At 35.3% G+C, this 19,407-nt stretch overlaps 1 protein-coding gene across 5 annotated transcripts in view; it reads left to right on the top strand.

The window, feature by feature from the left end:
• Nucleotides 1-19,407, top strand: part of LOC102603577 (polycomb group protein EMBRYONIC FLOWER 2) — a 29,297-nt gene that overhangs the window by 2,785 nt on the left and 7,105 nt on the right. For all 5 annotated transcript variants that reach the window (XM_015315377.1, XM_006361545.2, XM_006361544.2 and 2 more), the window contains 16 exons: nucleotides 374-429; nucleotides 1,872-1,989; nucleotides 2,075-2,234; nucleotides 2,315-2,356; nucleotides 3,526-3,665; nucleotides 4,880-4,942; nucleotides 5,087-5,208; nucleotides 5,986-6,050; nucleotides 6,812-6,864; nucleotides 6,987-7,040; nucleotides 7,124-7,183; nucleotides 7,634-7,680; nucleotides 7,783-7,904; nucleotides 12,237-12,420; nucleotides 13,575-13,623; nucleotides 16,842-16,925. In XM_015315377.1, coding sequence (XP_015170863.1) covers nucleotides 374-429; nucleotides 1,872-1,989; nucleotides 2,075-2,234; nucleotides 2,315-2,356; nucleotides 3,526-3,665; nucleotides 4,880-4,942; nucleotides 5,087-5,208; nucleotides 5,986-6,050; nucleotides 6,812-6,864; nucleotides 6,987-7,040; nucleotides 7,124-7,183; nucleotides 7,634-7,680; nucleotides 7,783-7,904; nucleotides 12,237-12,420; nucleotides 13,575-13,623; nucleotides 16,842-16,925 — 1,419 coding nt within the window. The remainder of the gene's footprint in view (nucleotides 1-373; nucleotides 430-1,871; nucleotides 1,990-2,074; nucleotides 2,235-2,314; nucleotides 2,357-3,525; nucleotides 3,666-4,879; nucleotides 4,943-5,086; nucleotides 5,209-5,985; nucleotides 6,051-6,811; nucleotides 6,865-6,986; nucleotides 7,041-7,123; nucleotides 7,184-7,633; nucleotides 7,681-7,782; nucleotides 7,905-12,236; nucleotides 12,421-13,574; nucleotides 13,624-16,841; nucleotides 16,926-19,407) is intronic.

The following is a 19,407-nucleotide window of genomic DNA, read 5'->3' as shown; positions in this document are numbered from 1 at the left end:
TTAATGGTCTTAAAATATTGTTGATTTTATTGGTTTTGTTTATCTGCATCAAACAGTCATTTTAAATGTCAGTTAAAAGTTTTTGCGGTAAAATACTCAACAGTATTATCATTCTTCTCAGCCATGATATTCTAAATAAATGCATCTTATGTCAGTTCCAAGTGTTTTCTAGAAAAGTATACTAAAGATTATTATCTTTCTCTCAGCCATGCTTTTGAACTGATGTTTTAGATCCGGACTTCGATTTTTTGCTTGTTTCCAATTGTTATGAGTTTTAATGTGTTTGGTCTCATCACTTTTATTACATGCTAATTATACATTCATCATCCGCATTTTGTGTAAGATGTTTCTAATGAGTGTAAATATCTTGCAGCCTTCCTTCCTTCAAAGATGTTTACAGTACAAAATTCAAGCAAAGCACAAAAGGAGGTATATTTGATTGTAATTACTTTCACTCCCAATTTTTCTGTCATGCAAGGTTATGTCTCATATACTCTAATACTAGATGCTCCGAGGTACTTTTAGTTGTCATGTGATATTGTCCGTGTTGCTTTGGAGTGAACTCTAAATTTATGTGGAGACGCGACTTTCATTACTTTATATCATTGGGAATGTTTGAATATGTCTTAATTATCTAGTCTTTTTTTTTTGACAATGGCTCTTCAGTCAATATTTATTGTATTAAATTTAATGAATTGCCGAGAATTCAGTGATCTAAATCAAACAAGTTCCTAGTGACAAGATATGTCTTTACAGTACGATTCAATGCTTAAACTTTGTAGTACTACTAAACATTTTTCCTTATAAAATTTGTTGATAAGTACTTACACATTTAGGATTTGTATAGTAGCTTGTTTGATATGATGGCTTCACCTTATGGCTGCAAAGTAACTTCTTAAAAGACAGATCTAGTTACTGCTGGCAAGTTTGTCTTAAATTGCAGGCAAACTACTGTTTGACATAGCTGATGAAACACAATTTGGTTCACCCTGTAGATGGTGATCAATATCGTATGTGTTACTCATTATACCACCCCATAATTAATCAAATGTTAAAAAAGTTAAAATCATATAGGTGCACGAGTTTGAAGCGAAAAGTGAAGTGAAGCTCACAACTTTTTAAGTGAATTGCACAATTTACATATTATTATAAAAATAGCAAAACGTATATGAAATTTGTACTATAAGCAAATTTCAATTAAAATAACTAATTTTAGCATCCAATATAAAATACCTTTACTCAACAGAAAAATTCAGCTCCTCAAATGTGATATTCAATTACCTCGCTGCAAAGCTTGGTATTTAAGTGGAGAAGGGTAGAGGGCTAGACCCATTATCCATCGAGTTTTGAACCTTGTGCCATTAGCCCTTCGGAATTCCTCAGTTTGAAAGATATCTTTTTGAATAAAGTACCTTATCCAAAAAATTCCTACTCCTGAAAGGTGAAATTTAAGAATCAACTACGAGCCTGTTTGGATTGGCTTAAAAGTTGGTCAGACCTACTTTTAAGTCATTTTTAGCTTTTGAGAGTGTTTGTCAAAGTTAAATATAACTTAAAATAAGTTAAAATGACTTGAAAAAAAGTTAAAAGTTAAAAGTAGGTACTTCCCTACTTTTCATTTTTTAACTTATAAGTTACTAAAGTTTGACTTTTTTTTAAAAACTACTTTTAAAATGCTATTTTTTTAAAAGTTAAGCCAAACGGGCTCTACTTCTTGCCGGGATCAATTTGTGTGTACTTGTTTGAAGCCCACACTTCTCTGAAGAAATGATCTCTCGCTTCATCACTTTAAGCAAAAAGTGATTGCAGTGTATGTGTACTTGCAATTAGATTGCTTTGGAGGTGATTTATTACTGTGGCTATTTTTTTAGGATTCAAATGGCAATATCTGTGCCAGCAACTGTGAACGATGAATCACAGGTCCAGAATTTATTTCCTTTGGGTGTAATTTTGGCAAAGCCACTATCAAGTGCTGCAGCTGTCGAGGCAGTAAGTTCTAATCTTGTGCAAATTCATCCAGTGACTTTTAATCTTTTAAGCTGTTGGGTACCTTGCTAATGCCATTTGGTTACAGCATTCTGCTGTCTATCAGTTTAAGCGGGCATGCATGTCAACCTCATTCAGTGGAGTTGATGGGATAAATCGTGCTCAAGCAAAATTCATTCTCCCTGAAATGAATAAACTCTCTGCTGAAATAAGGGCTGGCTCTCTTGTCATCCTGTTTGTCAGCTTTGGTAGGTAAAATATGTTTCTGGAATTTTATTTGTTGAGTTCGATATGAAGGCCAACTATATATGGTTTTCTGCCTTTGCAGCCGAACTTGCGAGAGATCGTGGGGATATATCTTCATTTCCATGTAAGTAGTGGGAAGTTTGAAAGATTCTGAGTTTGTGCAGTTACAGGTGTCAAATACACTTTATCTGGCACTTATGATTGCTAGCTTTTTCAAACTCAGCACCTCTTCATTTTGTTTTCTTTTTTGCTATTTGTATTGATGGTTTAGAAAAAATTAAGCATATGTATATTGTTTAAATATTGCAAGTCTAACCATCTATAATAAATGTTTACATATTAAAGTAAAAAAGTCTAACCATCTATAATGTGCCACATCTGCAAACATGTTTCTTCTGTTGTGAGTAACCTATTTCACAAGCCTGAAGTAAAAGGAAAAAAATATAATGGCAATGACATTGTATTTGCAGTATGGTAACCAATACATGAGGTCTCCATGGTAATTCTTTCCTATTCTTGTCTTTCATAGTTTTAGAAAGCATTTCCTTCTGGTTCGACATGTGTAGCTGATTGAGGAAAGAGAATTTCGGAATTTCCCTTCTACATGTCCCTTTATGCCCTTATAAAAGTGATTCTCCTTCACACCCTCTTCCATGAATACCGTCTCTTTACTTTTCCTTTCATCTCAGTCTATCTCTAGGACCTGACAAGATATGAAGATCTTTAATTTTAATGCTGTTAGGGAGTATCTTCTAACAAGCAAAGATTGTGTGAAACCAGTCCTATACTTAACACTTAACAGCAGCACTAAATCCTTTGTGTATCTCAATCTAATGGGTTCACAGCAAGCTGAAAAAGATATTGAATTCATAATTCTAATCATCATTATAAATTCATGTTTGTGGTTTGATGTTTTTATAATATAAGTTACAAAGTTCTTTTAAAAAAAAGAAAAGGAAGTACATTACAAAGTTTGAATGTTATATCTGGAATGTTGTCAATAAATGGTTCTGAAATAAGTCCACAGACTTTCGTCAGTGCTTGGGAAGTTTGAATAGGCACTCATTAGCACATGAAAAGAAAAACCACATAGAGGTTGTTACTATATCAAATTACGTCGTGTTAGGTTGTCTACATGCCTTATTGTCTTTTGCGTTGTACCTTTTCATTTTTCAGTATGTTTGATAACCTCCTTTTTCCATATTTAGTTGATTTAAGTTTTTGATCTTTTCTTCAGGTTTCTCATGATCCATCATCTTTATTGTTCTAATCTTATTTTCGAAACTGTGGTAGTGAATCTTGAAGGGCACTGCTTGTTGGGCAGAATGCCGATGGAATTACTTCATTTATTGTGGGACAAGTCTCCCAATTTGAGTTTAGGGGAGAGAGCTGAGATGTTATCAACTGTTGACTTGAACCCTTGTTTCATGAAGGTACGCCTTAGCTGAAGTCGCTGAATAAAAGTATATATTGTTAGTTTTTTTTTTTTTTGGTGTGTGTTTGTTTGTTTGTTCTGGTTTGATGATCGAGAAACCCTGATAGCCGGTGGTGCATGATTCAATACTCGGTGGATAATGGGCCTAACCCCCTACCTTTCTCCACTAAAAAAATAGTAGTAGTATGTATTGCTTTGTTGACTGCTTTGTGAACCAACATCTCACTGACAATCTGGAAGAGTGATCACTACTTTTTGTTATGCTTCAAATGTACATCCTTAGTTTAACGAAAGATCTTGTGGTTTCAGAACTTTTCTTCAACCAAACACCAATAGAAAAAGTTCTGCAGTTTCTGTAAAAGAATGAGAATACTACCCCAGAGGTGCTTCTCAGATTTTGCAAAAACTGAAAAGCTTTTCTGTGTCGGTGTTTGGTTGAATAATTACTTGAAAAAAAATTGAAATAAGTTTTTCCGTAAAAAGTTTGCAACACTTTCTGGAAACAAATGGCAGCCCAGTAAATTGAAGTCTTGCCACTGGTGGGAGTGTTGCAACTGCCCTTAGTCATGTTATTATGCCTCCCTTTTCTTCACCAAAATCAGAGCAAATGGATTTAAAAACCAGCTCTGGTTTACTTAAAAATCTGACTAATCTTCTATGCCAATGTTGATACTGGATAGGATCTATCTCATCTGCTCACTTGACTACGTCTGGAACTCTAGAATCGATATGGCTTCTTCAAAGTATTACTAAATTTTGGATTTGTCTTTTGTTAATTAAGGCAGATATGTCTTCTCTTTCCTATGTTGCTCATATATGTTATATTTAGTAGTTCCATAGGTGAAAACATGGAATTTCTGTCCTCTCTTTTGTTAATCATAAGTAAAGGGTTTGATAACCTAGCAGCCGGACCTTCACATATTTGGTAGAGGCTGATTCTTCTGGATAGACTCTTTTCATTTAGTGTTTCATGATGTAGAATCTGTTTTTAGTGGCCATTGCCAGATGTTTTTGCTGAGGCTGGTTCTTCTGGATAAATGATGCTGGAAGGGCATTGCTGAAGTACTTTTAATTAATTCACACATGTTGTTCTGGTGTTGATCATGGTCAGACATAACGATTAGTGAATAGTTAACTTGTTGAAGAAAGGAAGAAATGAAGAAAAACAAGAGGAACCATCTTCTCTGACTGCTATTGTGTCTTCATCTGCAGACAAGCTCTTTGGACAAAGACAGACACATTTCCTTTCAGTATCCCCGCAGTTCTGTGGCTCTGGTACGTCATTTTGTACTCAGTGCTTATGTCCTTGAGGATTTTAATAAAAGATTTTCAATCTTTTTGCTTATATAATTCAATTATTTTTTTTCTTCTCAAAAATAATTGAATTTCTTGGATGCTGTAATGGTTGGATTATGAAAGGCGACAATCCAACAGCTGCAAGTCAAAATTACTTCAGAAGAAGCTTTTGCAAGAGAAAGAACACGATATGATTCATTCTCCTATGATGACATTCCTACAACTTCATTGGCTCGAATAATACGGTGAAGCACTATTTTCTGCACTGCATATTTCTCTATTTTGTCGTGTGTATTGCCTTTCTTGTGTTTGTCGTTGTGTGATGCCTTCTTTCCTTGCTGTACAAGAAATTATCAGTACTATCATTGTTGACAGCAATTATTCCATCATTGTGTTAAATGTTAATTCTTCTTCCCAGCACATACTTGCATTCAATTTTTTACTCGTTTGAGCCTGTGCCACTAGGTAGATTTGCCCTTTTAACTCAGGTCAGCATTCAGGGGCATACTGCTCTATCAATACTTAGCTGAGCTCTGATCCTTAAAATTATACTGCTATATATCTAGCTTGTTAGATTAGCTTCCTCCTATGTTCCCAGCAAGTTTTTGTGCATGTTTGGTAGACCTTGTCATTCTTACCCATCTTTGCTACCTTCACTTGTTGTAAATGATTCAACCTATTGAACCCGATTGATCAACCTTGAGTCCATCTCGTTTTCCAATGTGAATGTAGTGATGCAACTCTAAGTCATAAACATGCTAAATATCGAATGCTCTATTGCACTCTGCGGTTTTGAAGATAAGTCAATATGCTGATTTATGTTTTTTCCGCTGCATGTCCCCTTTCAAGTTTCATTTTCTCCTTTAGCAAACAACATTTCCTTATTCTTTTCATTCCTTTAGTTTTAACTGAGTTTGAAAGTGTGCGTTTAGCTTGATACTGAAATTGAAGAGGTTCAAAATTCTTTATGTCCATTGTAAAGTAGATATGTAGCTAATACTTTTGCTTATCGCGCTTTCTAGGTTGAGGACAGGAAATGTTGTTTTCAACTATATGTACTATAACAATAAGTTGCAGAGAACAGAAGGTAAACTTAATTCTTCTTTTTATAGTAAAGCTGTGGCTTGTTTGACGTCATATTTGGCTACTTTTATTTAATTTTATGATATTGCTACCAAAATCTGTGTTTGCTCTGGGTGGTTGTTCCTTGTGCTTTTGAACTCAGGTCAGATTCTATGTTGTCTAGTTTTGTTTTGTAAAGCATTTTCTGTTATTTGGATGGATTTAAAATGATTAAAGCAGGGTTCTTTTCCAGTTAAAGAATCTGCTCCATTTGGTTCTTTTCTTGAAAATAAAATCTTCTTTCCTAAACTATGTCCTGAACTCATCTGGTATTTTGTTACTTGGATGCCTCACTTACTTTGGTGAACCCTCCCTTTGTTGTACATGGATGCTTCATGTCGTTGGGTCATGTAAGATGCGGCTAACTTGAAATTTTGAGTACTATCTCTTAGGCGCAGCTTTAGATTCTGGGCATATAGCAAAATAGTGCACTGTATATCCATTTGAAATAAATTGTAAGAGCAATCAACTAAAGGCCTCCAACTTGCTACTTGGACTTTAGTCTGTCTTTCATATGTCAGCCAATCTGTTTGAATTGCCACCATCCTACATATATCAAGGTGTATTTTGCTCTTGGTGTTGGAGCAGTTAATAACTTAAATAATGGTGAAATTGATGACATTTCCATATATGCGGTATTCTTTTCTTTGATCAAATTCCTTCCATGTAAATATTGCTTGTGCAGTTCAAGCTACTTAGTTTTTTTTTCCCTTTCTGAACTTGCAGTGACAGAGGACTTCACCTGTCCTTTCTGCTTGGTAAAATGTGTGAGTTTTAAGGTAAAGACTGGGATAATCTTAGTTTGTTTCTTTAATAAAACTGAGCTATATGGATCCAGTTTGAAATGGTTTTGGTGAGAAATTAGTTTAATAATTTTGTATCTTTGCTTTTTTGCTTTTAGGGTTTGAGATATCACTTATGCTCATCCCATGATCTGTTCAACTTTGAATTTTGGGTTGGTAAACTTCAGCACGCTTCAAATAAAATTTTAACTGTGTATTTCTCTAAGCTGTCAAATTAACCTTGTATCATTTTTAGGTAAACGAAGAATATCAAGCTGTAAATGTATCTGTGAGAAGTGAGATGTGGAGATCTGAGGTCAGCACATTTTCTTTTAACTCAGGGGTGAATCATATATGGTCTGTAGTATCTGCTCCTAGCACAAATCTGCTGCAATACATAGTGGTTATCTCTATATTCCTGTAGGAGATGGATAGATGCATAACTCTTCTTTTAGGTATTTTGATTTCTGTAATCATGTCTGCAGTTGGCCTTCTAAAGCTTTACTGGGTTCTTGATGAAAGACAAAATATGTAGTTTAATGGTGAATATCTTTAATAAGGTCATGTATTTTATTTGCATGATACTTGGTTAAATTCTAACGTCCTCTTTAATTTTGATTAGGCAAAGGTTTGATTTTTTTTTTTTTTAATTGATTATTGGTTTGAAAAGTCAGTTCTGTATTTTTAACTTGAAATGCTTGACTACTCTTACTAGTCATGCCTTTTCTTCTGTGCAAATTAACTTGCTCTCTGGAGTGATCTTCAGATTGTTGCTGATGGCGTGGATCCTAAGCAACAAACATTCTTCTTTTGGTATGTAACTATCATGCTCCTCCAATTTGTATTCTAGCTATTTGATGCTACTTCAGAAGTGTGTTGTGATATTCCACTGCTTTATTTGTAATTTATGCTCAGTTCAAAGCCACTAAGACGGAGGAAACAGCCAGATTTAGTTCAAAATTCAAAGCATGTGCACCCACTTGTTTTAGATTCAGATTTCCCTACGTCAATGAATAATCTCAATGAGAGGATTAATGGTAATGACAACTCTTTTTCTTTCTTTTTCCCATTGCATTCCTTGTATTATTCGATGTGTTGATAGTTTTCAGAGGTTGAACTGTTTATTCAACGTTGTTATGTGTTCCTTGGTAGGAGTGGTAGAGCATGGTTTCTTAGTGGATACACATAAGTGAATATTACTTGTTGTCAGAGTTCCATCAACATCCTCCTTTCTTAAGTTGAAAGGTACACAATTGCTGAAAGTGCAGCAATGTTTGATTGTTGTAGATAAGGAACTATCTAGGTGATCTTTTCCTTGCACACCGTGTAATAAAATTATAATTCTTGCCTATGGCAAATGGTAGCAGATGTTCCTTGACAACACCCCTCACCCGATGAAGACTTGGCAAATTATAATGGTGGAATTTGTGTGCTATTGGCCCTTGGGGGTTCTTGGTTATCAAAAAAAAATCTTAGTAGAATAATGATTTTATGTGTATATATTATTAATTTAGAACCCAATAGCTAAAACGGGCTTGATTTTTTTCTTTGCAGAACCCACATTTTAAATCCTAGATCTGACTCTACTTCTCCATATAGTATTTCCCAGGAGAGTTGAGATCTTTTATGTACCTATGGACGCTCTTTCAAGTTAGAAGAGGGTTTTACTTTCCGCTCATTTATGAAAAGAAATGCAAGTTGCTTGTTCCAGTGTTTTAACAAGCAGAACTGCAGCATGCCACAGTTCAAGGTGAATGCAAATCATCTTGAGGCATAGCTGGGGCGTATTATGAGACGCATGGCTCAATTGCTCGGGCATGTCTTGATGCATGACCTGAGTTCTGTTCAATTACCCTTCAAAGTCCTAAGTAATCCTGGACTCAAACCCACAATAACAATCCAAAATGCAAGAGGTTTGAGTATCTACAAAATCAATTTTCGTTGTAATGCCCACTAATTTGCTAACTCAGATTCTTTGTTTGCAAAGTTAATTAGCAATTTGCTTGATGGAATAGAGAAACTCAACAAGTTACTGAGTGCCATAATCTAACGGTATAATCTGTAAAACTGGTGTCGTTCTGCTAGCCCAACTGTTGAATGCCATAGTCTTCTGTTTACCTATAGCTCCACGGATAGTGACTGAGTTTCTGTTTTAGGAAGGGAGGGAGAATTGGCTTCCTCTGATCATGAAGAGAAAATAGGCTTTTTCTACAAAGCAGCATTTTTTTTGTCATTTGAGACTTCAAGGGAGACAGAATCTGGGTATTGGTTTTAAGGTGGCGAACTGGGGATTTGGCTATATATTATTACTTTACTCTATATATTAAGAATGAATGTTGAGGAGCTTCGGGTCAGCCAATCATTTGACCGGTTTACCCTTCTCCTTCAACTTCCTCTATGTACCTTTAGTATTTTATCTGTTTTAATTTATTTGTCCTATTTTTTTTTTATATGTTATGTATTATAAAAAATAGTACGAAAAATCAGCTTAAAATATTAAAAATTTGGTTACCTCTCAAAATTTCACCCGTACTGCATAATTGGAACTGAGGGAGTAACATATATTATTTAAAAATTATATTGAAAGTACTATAAATCAGTGTTATCGAAGGCAAAAAGCGCAAAAAAGCTCTAAGGTCCGTGGGGGCTTGAAGCGCAAAGCGCAAATAAAGCGTGGGCTTTAATGAAAAAAGGCGCAAAGGGAGAAAAAAAATACAAATATATAAGTTTAGTCCAAGACTAATAATTATAAACATGAATGACAAATATATGACCAATGAAATCGAATTTTTTTAATTATAAAGTGAAATATAAATTGTTTAGTGTCAATTCTTCATAAGAGGCTCATTGGCAAGGAAAAGTTTGTCTTAGAACCTTGATGACGACACTGAAGCGCACATAAAGCGAGGCGAAGCGCTCAACACGTTTTGAGCCTTGCTTCAGGGCTTAAGCGCGCTTAAAGCGCGCCTTTGATAACACTGCTATAAATTACAATAATTAATAACTTAAAATATTTGAAAAACATATTAAGATGTGATTAACTTCCGAAATTTCACATGTGCCACATAAATTTGGACAAAGGGAGTAACATATATTATTTGAAAATTACGCTAAGAATACTATAAATCACAACTTGGAGTATTTAAAAACATATTAAAATTTTGATCAACTCCCCACATAAATTGGGACAGGGAAATACCATATATTATTTAAAAATTACGGTAATTAAAAGTACTATAAGTCACAATAATTAACAATTTAAAATATTTTAAAAAACATACTAAAAATTTGGTTTGAGTTCAAAATTTCACATGTGCCACATAAGTTGGGACAAAGTGAGCAACATATATTAATTTTTTTTAAAAAAAAATATTAAAAAATTCATAACTCTCAAAATTTCGCATGTGCTAGATATATTACAATAATTAACAACCACATAAATTGGGACAGGGGAAATAACATATATTATTTAAAAATAACGTTAATTAAGAGTACTATAAGTCACAATAATTAACAATTTAAAAATATTTTTAAAAACATACTAAAAATTTTGTTGAGCAAAATTTCACATGTGCCACATAAGTTGGGATAGAGTGAGTAACATTTTTTAAAATATTTTTTAACTCTCAAAATTATATATCACAATAATTAACAACTTAAAATATTTTAAAAAACATATTAAAAATTTGATTAACTCTCAAAATATCACATGTACCACATATATTATTTGAAAAGTACGTTAAAAATAAACCCTCAGGGGTTGGCCTGCTAACCCTCAGGGGTTGGCCTGCTGGCAATTGACTTGAGCCTTGGGGTTTGCTCCCTTTCAAGGTCTCAAGTTCGAAACCCACTGGGTGCAAACAATTTCTGAGGGCCATCGGACTGGGTAAACCTGATTAACCGTGGTGCACTTGCGGGAAACTCCTTGCCGAGGGCCTGTGCACCCCCGGGATTAGTCGGGGCTCAAAGAGACTCGGACACCCGGTGCAAATCAAAAAAAAAAAAGTACGTTAAAAATAACACAAAAATAATTAACTATATTGGGCCCGGGCTTGCCCGGGCATTTATATCTAGTATGTATATATAGAATGTAATATGATGGAATTCATTTGCTTAATCGATTTCTGGTAGAAATGATTTTCTTTTATACCCTTAGTATATCACATTGATAATAGGTATACTGGTGGGGGTTTGAGAGATAACTAGCTTCCTACTAGAAATATCATTTTATGATGGTGTAAGAATACAGTGTAGTGGAATTTATTTGCTTAATTGTTTTCTGGTAGAATTGATTTGCTTATATAACAATAAATATATCTTATTTGTATATGTATACTGGTGAGGCTTTGAGAAAGAATTATCTTTCTACTAGGATAGTCATTATATGATGGTGTAAGAATATAATATAATGGAACATTCTTTAAAAAAAAAATGATATAATGGGATTCATTTGCCTAATTATTTTCTGGTGGAATTGATTCTGCTTATATAATAATTGTATATTATTTTAATATAGGTATACTGGTGGTGCTTTGAATTTGCTTCCTACTGGAAAATTCGTTTATGATGGTGTAATACAAAATTATGTTGGGAATATACACAAAGGTTCCCCTGAGCTACCTCTGGATTCCAAAAAGATGCTTAAATTTTGAGGGGGGGGGGGGGTCTCATGGCTCTGTAGTCGTTTAAAGTGGTAGAAAAATCACCTTTTGTGACTGGTACTGGTTTGAAGAAAACCAGTGCATGACACACACCAATCACGTTTTGCCATGCCATCCACCTGAAATCATCATGAAAGCCACCTAAACTCATATCAAAACAACACCAAACTACAGCCTCCCATAATCCATGTTCTCTTCACAAAATTCCCTTCAATCCCCCCTTTTAGTTTCAAATTCAAAAATTTATTGGAATCAGCATCTCAGAAATCACCACCAGATAAAAATTAGAAAATTAAAATTGCCACCAAACCACAATCTGAAAATTCAAAACATCACCAAATCACCACCCAACCAAAATCAGAAAATCGCCAGATCCACCAAAATGTGAATAGTAGAGAAAATTGTTGGGGTCAGTGAATATAACAGAAAAAAGAATAAAATTAAAACCACCGCCAAATCAGAACCATAGGAAATCAGTTTCTTGACTTAGCTTTCTTGAGAGCGCTGCTTTTTGATTTAGGGGTTGGGTGAGCGGGAAGTTGATCATGTCCAAGTCTGACTGCCATTTCTTATTGTTTTAGCCTTTTGAGTGCGGATCAAAATTTTATTTTCTTTTTGTCCGAAACCTTGGCATACAAGTCTGTTGGCATCGATATTGAAGCACCATTGTTACTAATAATGATTTATCTGCTGTTAAACATTTATCAGGTGTTGCTGACGCTGTAGAGTGTGATCCATCAAGTTCCAATGGTGCAAGTGTTCCCTCATCTGGTCACTTGTATACAGATCCTGATTCTGTTCAGTCAGCATCAGGAAGCACTCTTGCACCCCCAGCACTGCTTCAGTTTGCCAAGTCAAGAAAGTTATCAGTTGAGCGCTCTGATCCCAGAAAGTATGTTCATTGGCACAATGTCAAGTAGCATTTTTACTTAACCAAGTGATTTTGGGTGGAAAAGATTTGGACACAATACTGAAGTCTTCAGCAGTGAAATCTTTTTTTTCTTTTAAATTTTTTTAAAAATGATTTCACTGCTGACGACTTCAGTTGTGTCCAATAATTCATCAATTATCTAATTTTGTTGGCTGCATTAGGCTTTAAGCCCTTGAACTCCACTGTGGATTATTGGCTGTCTAATCTGGAGCTATTATTTCCCTTTGTTGACTACCTCATTGGGCCTACTGCAGTTATGGTGTTTGTTTTTGGGAGGCGGGTGTAAACCTGCTCCCATGTTTTGTAAATTTGAGGTTTTGATGCCTGTAGTTCTGAGAATTTTAGGAAATACCTGTGGGAGATGTACTTACTCTTCCTTTAGTTTTATCTCAATAATTCAACGGTGCCTTCAAAATTTGTCTTGCCATCTAGTTTGGTGACCAGTAGTGTCACTGTATCCAATCCGTGCCTACTGCAGTTATTAAGTTTCTTTTTGGCCTTTGTAACTTTTGGAATTATAGGAAATACCTTGAAAGATCTACTACCCCTCTAGTTTTTTAATGTATTCAACAGTGTCCCCATATTCAAATGTGGTCTTTGCCATTGATCTAGTGCCAAATAAGGCCTGGTTATGGTGGCTTTCTGTTCTGCTTTCTAAATAGCCTTAATCTGAACTTTGTCAAAACCTCAACCATGACGACCATTTTACTATATGCGCCAGATGGAGTGGATCTTGACTATCCTTTCTGCAATGTGATGGTACACTTGTGTTTTGAGTTTCTCGTTGGTTGGGCTTTACTTCCCTTTTGATGATGCAACAAACAGTTTCCTTCTCTTTCTCCGACAGTTGTAAAATAAATCTGAGCTTATATGCTACAAAATTAGGATTGGTCCCATGTATCTAGGTTAAGTAGGGTAACATTGAGTATATTGGAACTGTCCAGTGATGTATTTCTGTATTATCTATTTTCGATGTCTTGTTGTTTTGCATAATGTCTTAGATGTGAAACTAATTGGGGGAAATTGACTACCCAATTTTTTTGTATTATGGTTTACCTTTATAGTTCGTAGATAGATTGTCTGGCTTTTAATACAATTTTGTTTCTCTCTTACAGTCGTGCACTCCTGCAAAAAAGGCAATTCTTTCATTCTCATAGGGCCCAGGTAATTAATCTCTTACGTTATGCTCGAGTATCTTGGAATTTCCATTTGGTTCCTCATAAGCCAATATAATGTGAAATATTTGGCAAGCAGAATTATTTTGCATTTACTCGATGTATACAACTGTCTTAAAATATTACTGAGTGGATGTTGCACTTAAAAATCACAGTAAGTGGTCCAAAATGTGAAGCTCTTGGCCAAGTCAAGTTGCTTGATAGATTCTATAGTTGTACGGAAGCTGAGTATCCTATCAGGGATGATGGATACCCTCCTTGCAACTATATATAAGGGCCTTTTTAACATAATAAATATGATGGACAATATATACTTGGTATAAGAAAGGATCAATTGGCATCTCAAAGTCATCATCCAACAAGGTGTGTGCTGGATATGACAACGTAGGATGATGTTCATTTATCCAGAAAAAACATGGGATGCCACATTGCTCCAGTGTCATGGACACTACTTGTTATATATTGCAACGAAGATCCAATTGACTTGTTGCGGAAGTCATGAATCTTGTTACGTCGACATTTCTATCTTGCTATGTTATACAAACCTATGGTCAGTTTTGATAGTTTTTAAAACTTATGGGTATAAATCATATTTCTTAAAAAATGTGAAATATGTTACCCAAATACTTGGCCAAAAAATCATATTTCTTAAAAAAAGTGAAATATGTTACCGAAGTACTATGGCCAAACACAGTGAAATTTCACCCAAATTTTCACCCAGATAACATTTGCCAAATATATTTGGAAATCTATGGCCAAACCCTTATAGCTTAAACTCTTTCTTGAGTGAAAAAAATACTTTGATGAAATACTTCTTAAAAATCTTGAAACTTGCTTTAATCTTGAAAACAATGCATGTTAATATTATAACAAGGTTTTTAGATAACTTTAGCTAAAAGTGGTCCAGGTTGTAGAATAACATGAACCATCAATCAAGAATCATCAATGAACATGAGATACATCAGTTTAAAAAAAAAAAAACAGTTTCAATAGTAAAATTCAACAATAAGATTTTTGAATTAGAAAGAACTTGAATTCATGGACTTTGGGTAAAAATCCTAACTTTGATCTTACTAATTGAAATTGTAGATGTAGCGCGTGAGAAAGAACTAAGTTCCTCACTATGATAGCCTTACATACCTTAAACGCTCCACAAATCTTAATGAAGAACCCTAACTTGATAAAGAATGACCAATTAACCTTTTCTTGAGATTCTTGGTCTCTTCTTGAAAACCCCATGACCAAGGGTTAAGATTTCTGTTAACAATTAATGATTAGATGATGAAATTTGATTGGAAAGCTTGAAATTCTTAGAGAAAGACTTACCTTGATGAAGGAGGAGAGAAAACCAATTCCAGGTCTTGAAAGAATGGCCAAAGAAAGAAAATAAGGGGTAAAACTGGCTTAAAAAGGGTTCCCGTCGATACCTTGTGTGGAACAAAGTGACCTTCGCACTTGACATTGTGCGAAATGCACAATACCAAGTGTGAATCGCACATGCTTCCACTGAGCGTCTGGCATTGTGCGGATCCATGTGCCTTCGCACATGGCATTGTGTGAAATGCACAATACGAAGTGTGAGCCGCACCTACTTCCAGTGAGTCGGTCAGATTGCTAGATTTTTGGTAAAATCATCATAACTTTCTACTCTGAAATCGGATTAACGAGCGGTCAATGGTGTTGGAAAGAAGACTCGAGCACCTTTAATTTGATAGGTTATGGTCCACGTAACTCCTCATATTCTAGGAGATACGATTGTTTGAAGTGACCCAAGTAAGAATTTATACCAAAACTCGATCAGTAAATAAGCTTTCAACTCACCTTTGTGCTAGAGGATTCGTCTGACCTTAATTCTTCTTCAAATCACTTCCCACCATAAAGAATTGACCTTAACACCTATGTAAAATTAGAAATCCTAGGGGTTTGGGTCTATATGCATAAGAAAATGGTTCATATCTTAGCTTAGAATTTGCGGGGTGTTTCATGGGCTCTCATGAAATATTAGTTCAGCACATAGAATTCAGTGTCTTAAGTAATGTAATACTTCAAATTTCTTATTATCGAATCAGCAATGGCTTTATGGTACCAATGTAAATACTTTACTGAATGTAGTTGAAAGCAACTGTACTTGCCACTATATTTTAAGTACAGCAACTCGTTAGATGCCGCTTAACATGCCTCAAATCAAGTTTAAGTTTAGAACTAACACATATTTAATTCATAGTAATTTCTTGACAATTATGTCACAGATTCTTAGAATTTTCAAAAATCAAACCTATTATAAATAGATAAAGTAATTTAAAATTTATAAAAAATAATTAAAATTGATAATTAGAAGCATCTTAGACATTAACAAGCTGTTAACTTTTTGTTTATGTACTTCTGTTGGTATAAGAATAAGTTATAACCCTCATATCTGGAATCCATTGGCGTTACTAATCCAGATTTGTGGCAAGTGCTCCCTGCCAGGAGCTTATCCATTCCCAGGGCTCTAATCTGAGACCTCTAATTAAGGGTGGAGTGATGTCAATCCGTCCCACTCTATGGTGGTAGTCGTTAACCTTTTAGATTGCTTGCATATCTACCAAAGGAGTGTTATAATTCAGCAACTTAAATTATTCAATGAACAGGTCTTCAGTCTCTAAGTTTCGATTTTATCAAAAGCCCTACTATTGAAGGCTTTGCCATTGCAAAGTACTGCTGATATTTATAGTCTTACACTGGCACATAGGGTTCATTGCTTGGAGTTTCCTGCAATGTTAAGTTTATAAAATTCTTTCCCTGTTCAGTTTTCATGGTTTCTGTTTAATCAGAAAATTTAATTTTGAGAAAGGTAACTGAACTGTTTAATCAGTGATGTGATAAGATTTCTTCACTTGCTTTGGGTATCATTAATGGGATGTGTATAATCTATGATGTTACTTGAACTAATCAAAGATCTATTGTAATGACAGTTCAATATTGGTTTCCATTGTAGAGTGTGTGTGGTGATTTCCATTTGAAATAGCCCCAGGATTTGGGGTCTAGAGGTGAATTATCTTGCTGATTGTGACAGAGTTAAATAGATTTTGAAATGTTTGTCTACTTGTATGAATCTTATAGTCTTTGGAAGAGCTGAGGTAGCCAATATATGGCGTTAGAAACCCTTGAAGCGATGCAGAGTCCTTTTAACTTATGTTTCTAATGAATTTTTTTATTTGGGTGAAGCCCATGGCACTGGAGCAAGTTTTATCAGACCGAGACAGTGAGGATGAAGTTGATGATGATGTTGCAGATCTTGAAGATCGAAGGGTATGTAGCATAATTGTATAAATTGGTCTTTATTGTACTCTGTGTTCAAATTAATTGGCTGACCTTTTGGGTTAGTTTGTCCTGATTGTCTTGACCCTTGAAATAAATGTCAAAAACTTGTTCTTTTAACATATTTGAAGTAACCATATATTCGCCTTAGTGTTATATCTTATTGAACTTGCCCACTTTCATCCATGATAACATCTATTTTAAGAATATTGTATTAAATTACTTTATTATGCCATTCAAAATTGTTCTCTTCGTTTTCAAATTTTGTTTAATTGGGTCATGCACAATTAGACTTGAGAGTAGTGGGCATCTGTAAAGGGTCTTTTGGTACACCAAACAGGACTTAGAAACCATAATTTGTGACAGGATTATTGACCGGACTACTATCTGATTTTTGTATACCAGCTAATGACCAGATTGCTTCTGGAGTTGTGCAGTAACATCTTCTTGACACGCGGATCAGATTTATTTCTGTGAACACCCTGTTCAACAAGTTGATATTTTGATTGCATAAGTGCTGCACCTGTTTCTTCTAATAATTCCATGGGCATCTTAACTTGATCTTCACAAACCTAAACACTAACAATTCCATCATCCAACAAAAAAGACTTGCAAGAAAGCAAGTATTGGCGAAGAAGAAATTATGGCAACAGCATTGGTATAATAATTCTAATAAATGAAGGACAACATGTAGAAAATGAACAATTTGCAGAAATAGATTTTAGTAAAAATGGTGTAAATACAGCGAAGTGCATCCAATGAAAAAGAAAGAGCTACAGAAGTACGGCTACAATTTTTTTGCATTTTGCCACTGTAATCCCATCTAGTCTCACCTCAATTTCTCTCCAATCATGCGATCTAAACCTGCAATGCATGTATTTAGTCTTACTTCTACTTATTTGAAAACCCTTACTCTCTAACATGCTTCTCTATAGTTCAAGCTTTTGGTTGAGACCCTCGCGAGTTTCACCATCAACATATAACATATAACATACACCATGAGACCTCCATTTGTATTGTGTTGGTAGCTCATCCGATATTGGGGTAAACAAATAGTGACTCAATGCCGATCCCCTGGTGTAAACTCAACTCACTATTAAGGGAAACTCCTTTGTATCACCTATCATTGTTTTCATGCTAGTGACGGCTCCTTAATACATGTCATTTATATACTTAAAATATGGATTCCTTTCTTCTGCATCACCCACCAAAGGACCTTGCATACTCCTCTATTGTGTTCTTTCTCTAGATTAATAACCATCATGTGTAGGTCTTTCTTCTTTTCGCGATAGATTAACATCAATCTTCTTAGTATATAACCTCCATTGTAGATCTACCAAGGTTAAATCCAAATTGGTTCTCTTTCACTCTTGTTGCCTTTCTAAGTCTACACTCTATCACTGTTTCCCAGACATTCATCGTATGACTCTTGAATTTAATGCACGATAGTTTGCACAACTTTGAATATCTCCTTTGTTCTTATAAATCAGAACCAGGGTACTCTTCCTCATTCATTGGGCATCCTACCACTTCTTAGTATATCATTGAATAGTTTGGTGAGCCATTCCACTCCTACATCTCCAAGGTGCTTCCAAACCTCTATAGGGATACTATCGTGGCCACAAGCTTTTCTAATCCTATCTTTTTTCCTGGCATCCTATACCTCTGACGTTCTAATTCTTCGAGTATAGCTAAAGTTTCTATCTTTCACTAACGTGTGTAGATCTTAAATTCTCCTGGTTCGTGTTGAAGTATTAATCAAAGTGATCTCTCCTTCATCTCATTATCTCCCATCAACACTTGTTGAGAATCGTCCTTAATACACTTCACCTGGGTTTAAGTCCTTGCCCTTCTTCTCTCTTAGTCGTGCTAGTTTAAGCAATTCTCTCTCCTTCTCGTGTCCCGATCTTTAGATACAAGCCATTTAGAGTACTTTACTATAGCCTTCTTAGCTTCCCACATAGCTCTCTTGTATTCTACAAAAGCTTCTCTGTCCTCCACTTTTGGTAAGAGAAGTTACAGAAACTGGAAGAAATCAAATGCAGAATATTAAGCCAGATCTTTGAATAAAAGTGGAGATTGGCACTGTGTGGCGGTGGAGGAAGATCAATTTCATGAGGGTGAATGGAGGCAGACCCTTATCAGTAAATTTGGGAAGGAAGATCAATGCGGGGTCATTTTTTGGTGGGGGGCTTGAGACGGGTCATTGCGATTGAGGGGCTAGGACATGTGGAAGGACACTTGGGAACCCCCTCCAAAAGGAAAATCCAAAATATGCAAATAAAAACTAATTTGACAGGTAGGGATGGCAATGGGGCGGGGTGGGTTTAAGGCTATGTGGGGGAGGGCGGGTTTAAGGTTGTGTGGGGCGGATCAAATGCGGGGTGGTTGAAGTGGGTTTTTAAAAAATTAATGTGGGGCGGGGCGGGTTGCGGGGATATGTGATTTTATGTGGGTTTAAATTTAATTTAAA

Source organism: Solanum tuberosum, unplaced genomic scaffold (genome assembly GCF_000226075.1).
Source record: "Solanum tuberosum cultivar DM 1-3 516 R44 unplaced genomic scaffold, SolTub_3.0 scf00352, whole genome shotgun sequence".
In the NCBI taxonomy this organism is placed as follows: domain Eukaryota; kingdom Viridiplantae; phylum Streptophyta; class Magnoliopsida; order Solanales; family Solanaceae; genus Solanum; species Solanum tuberosum.
Note: the sequence above shows the minus strand (reverse complement) of the source record. Positions and strands in the feature narration are given on the sequence as shown.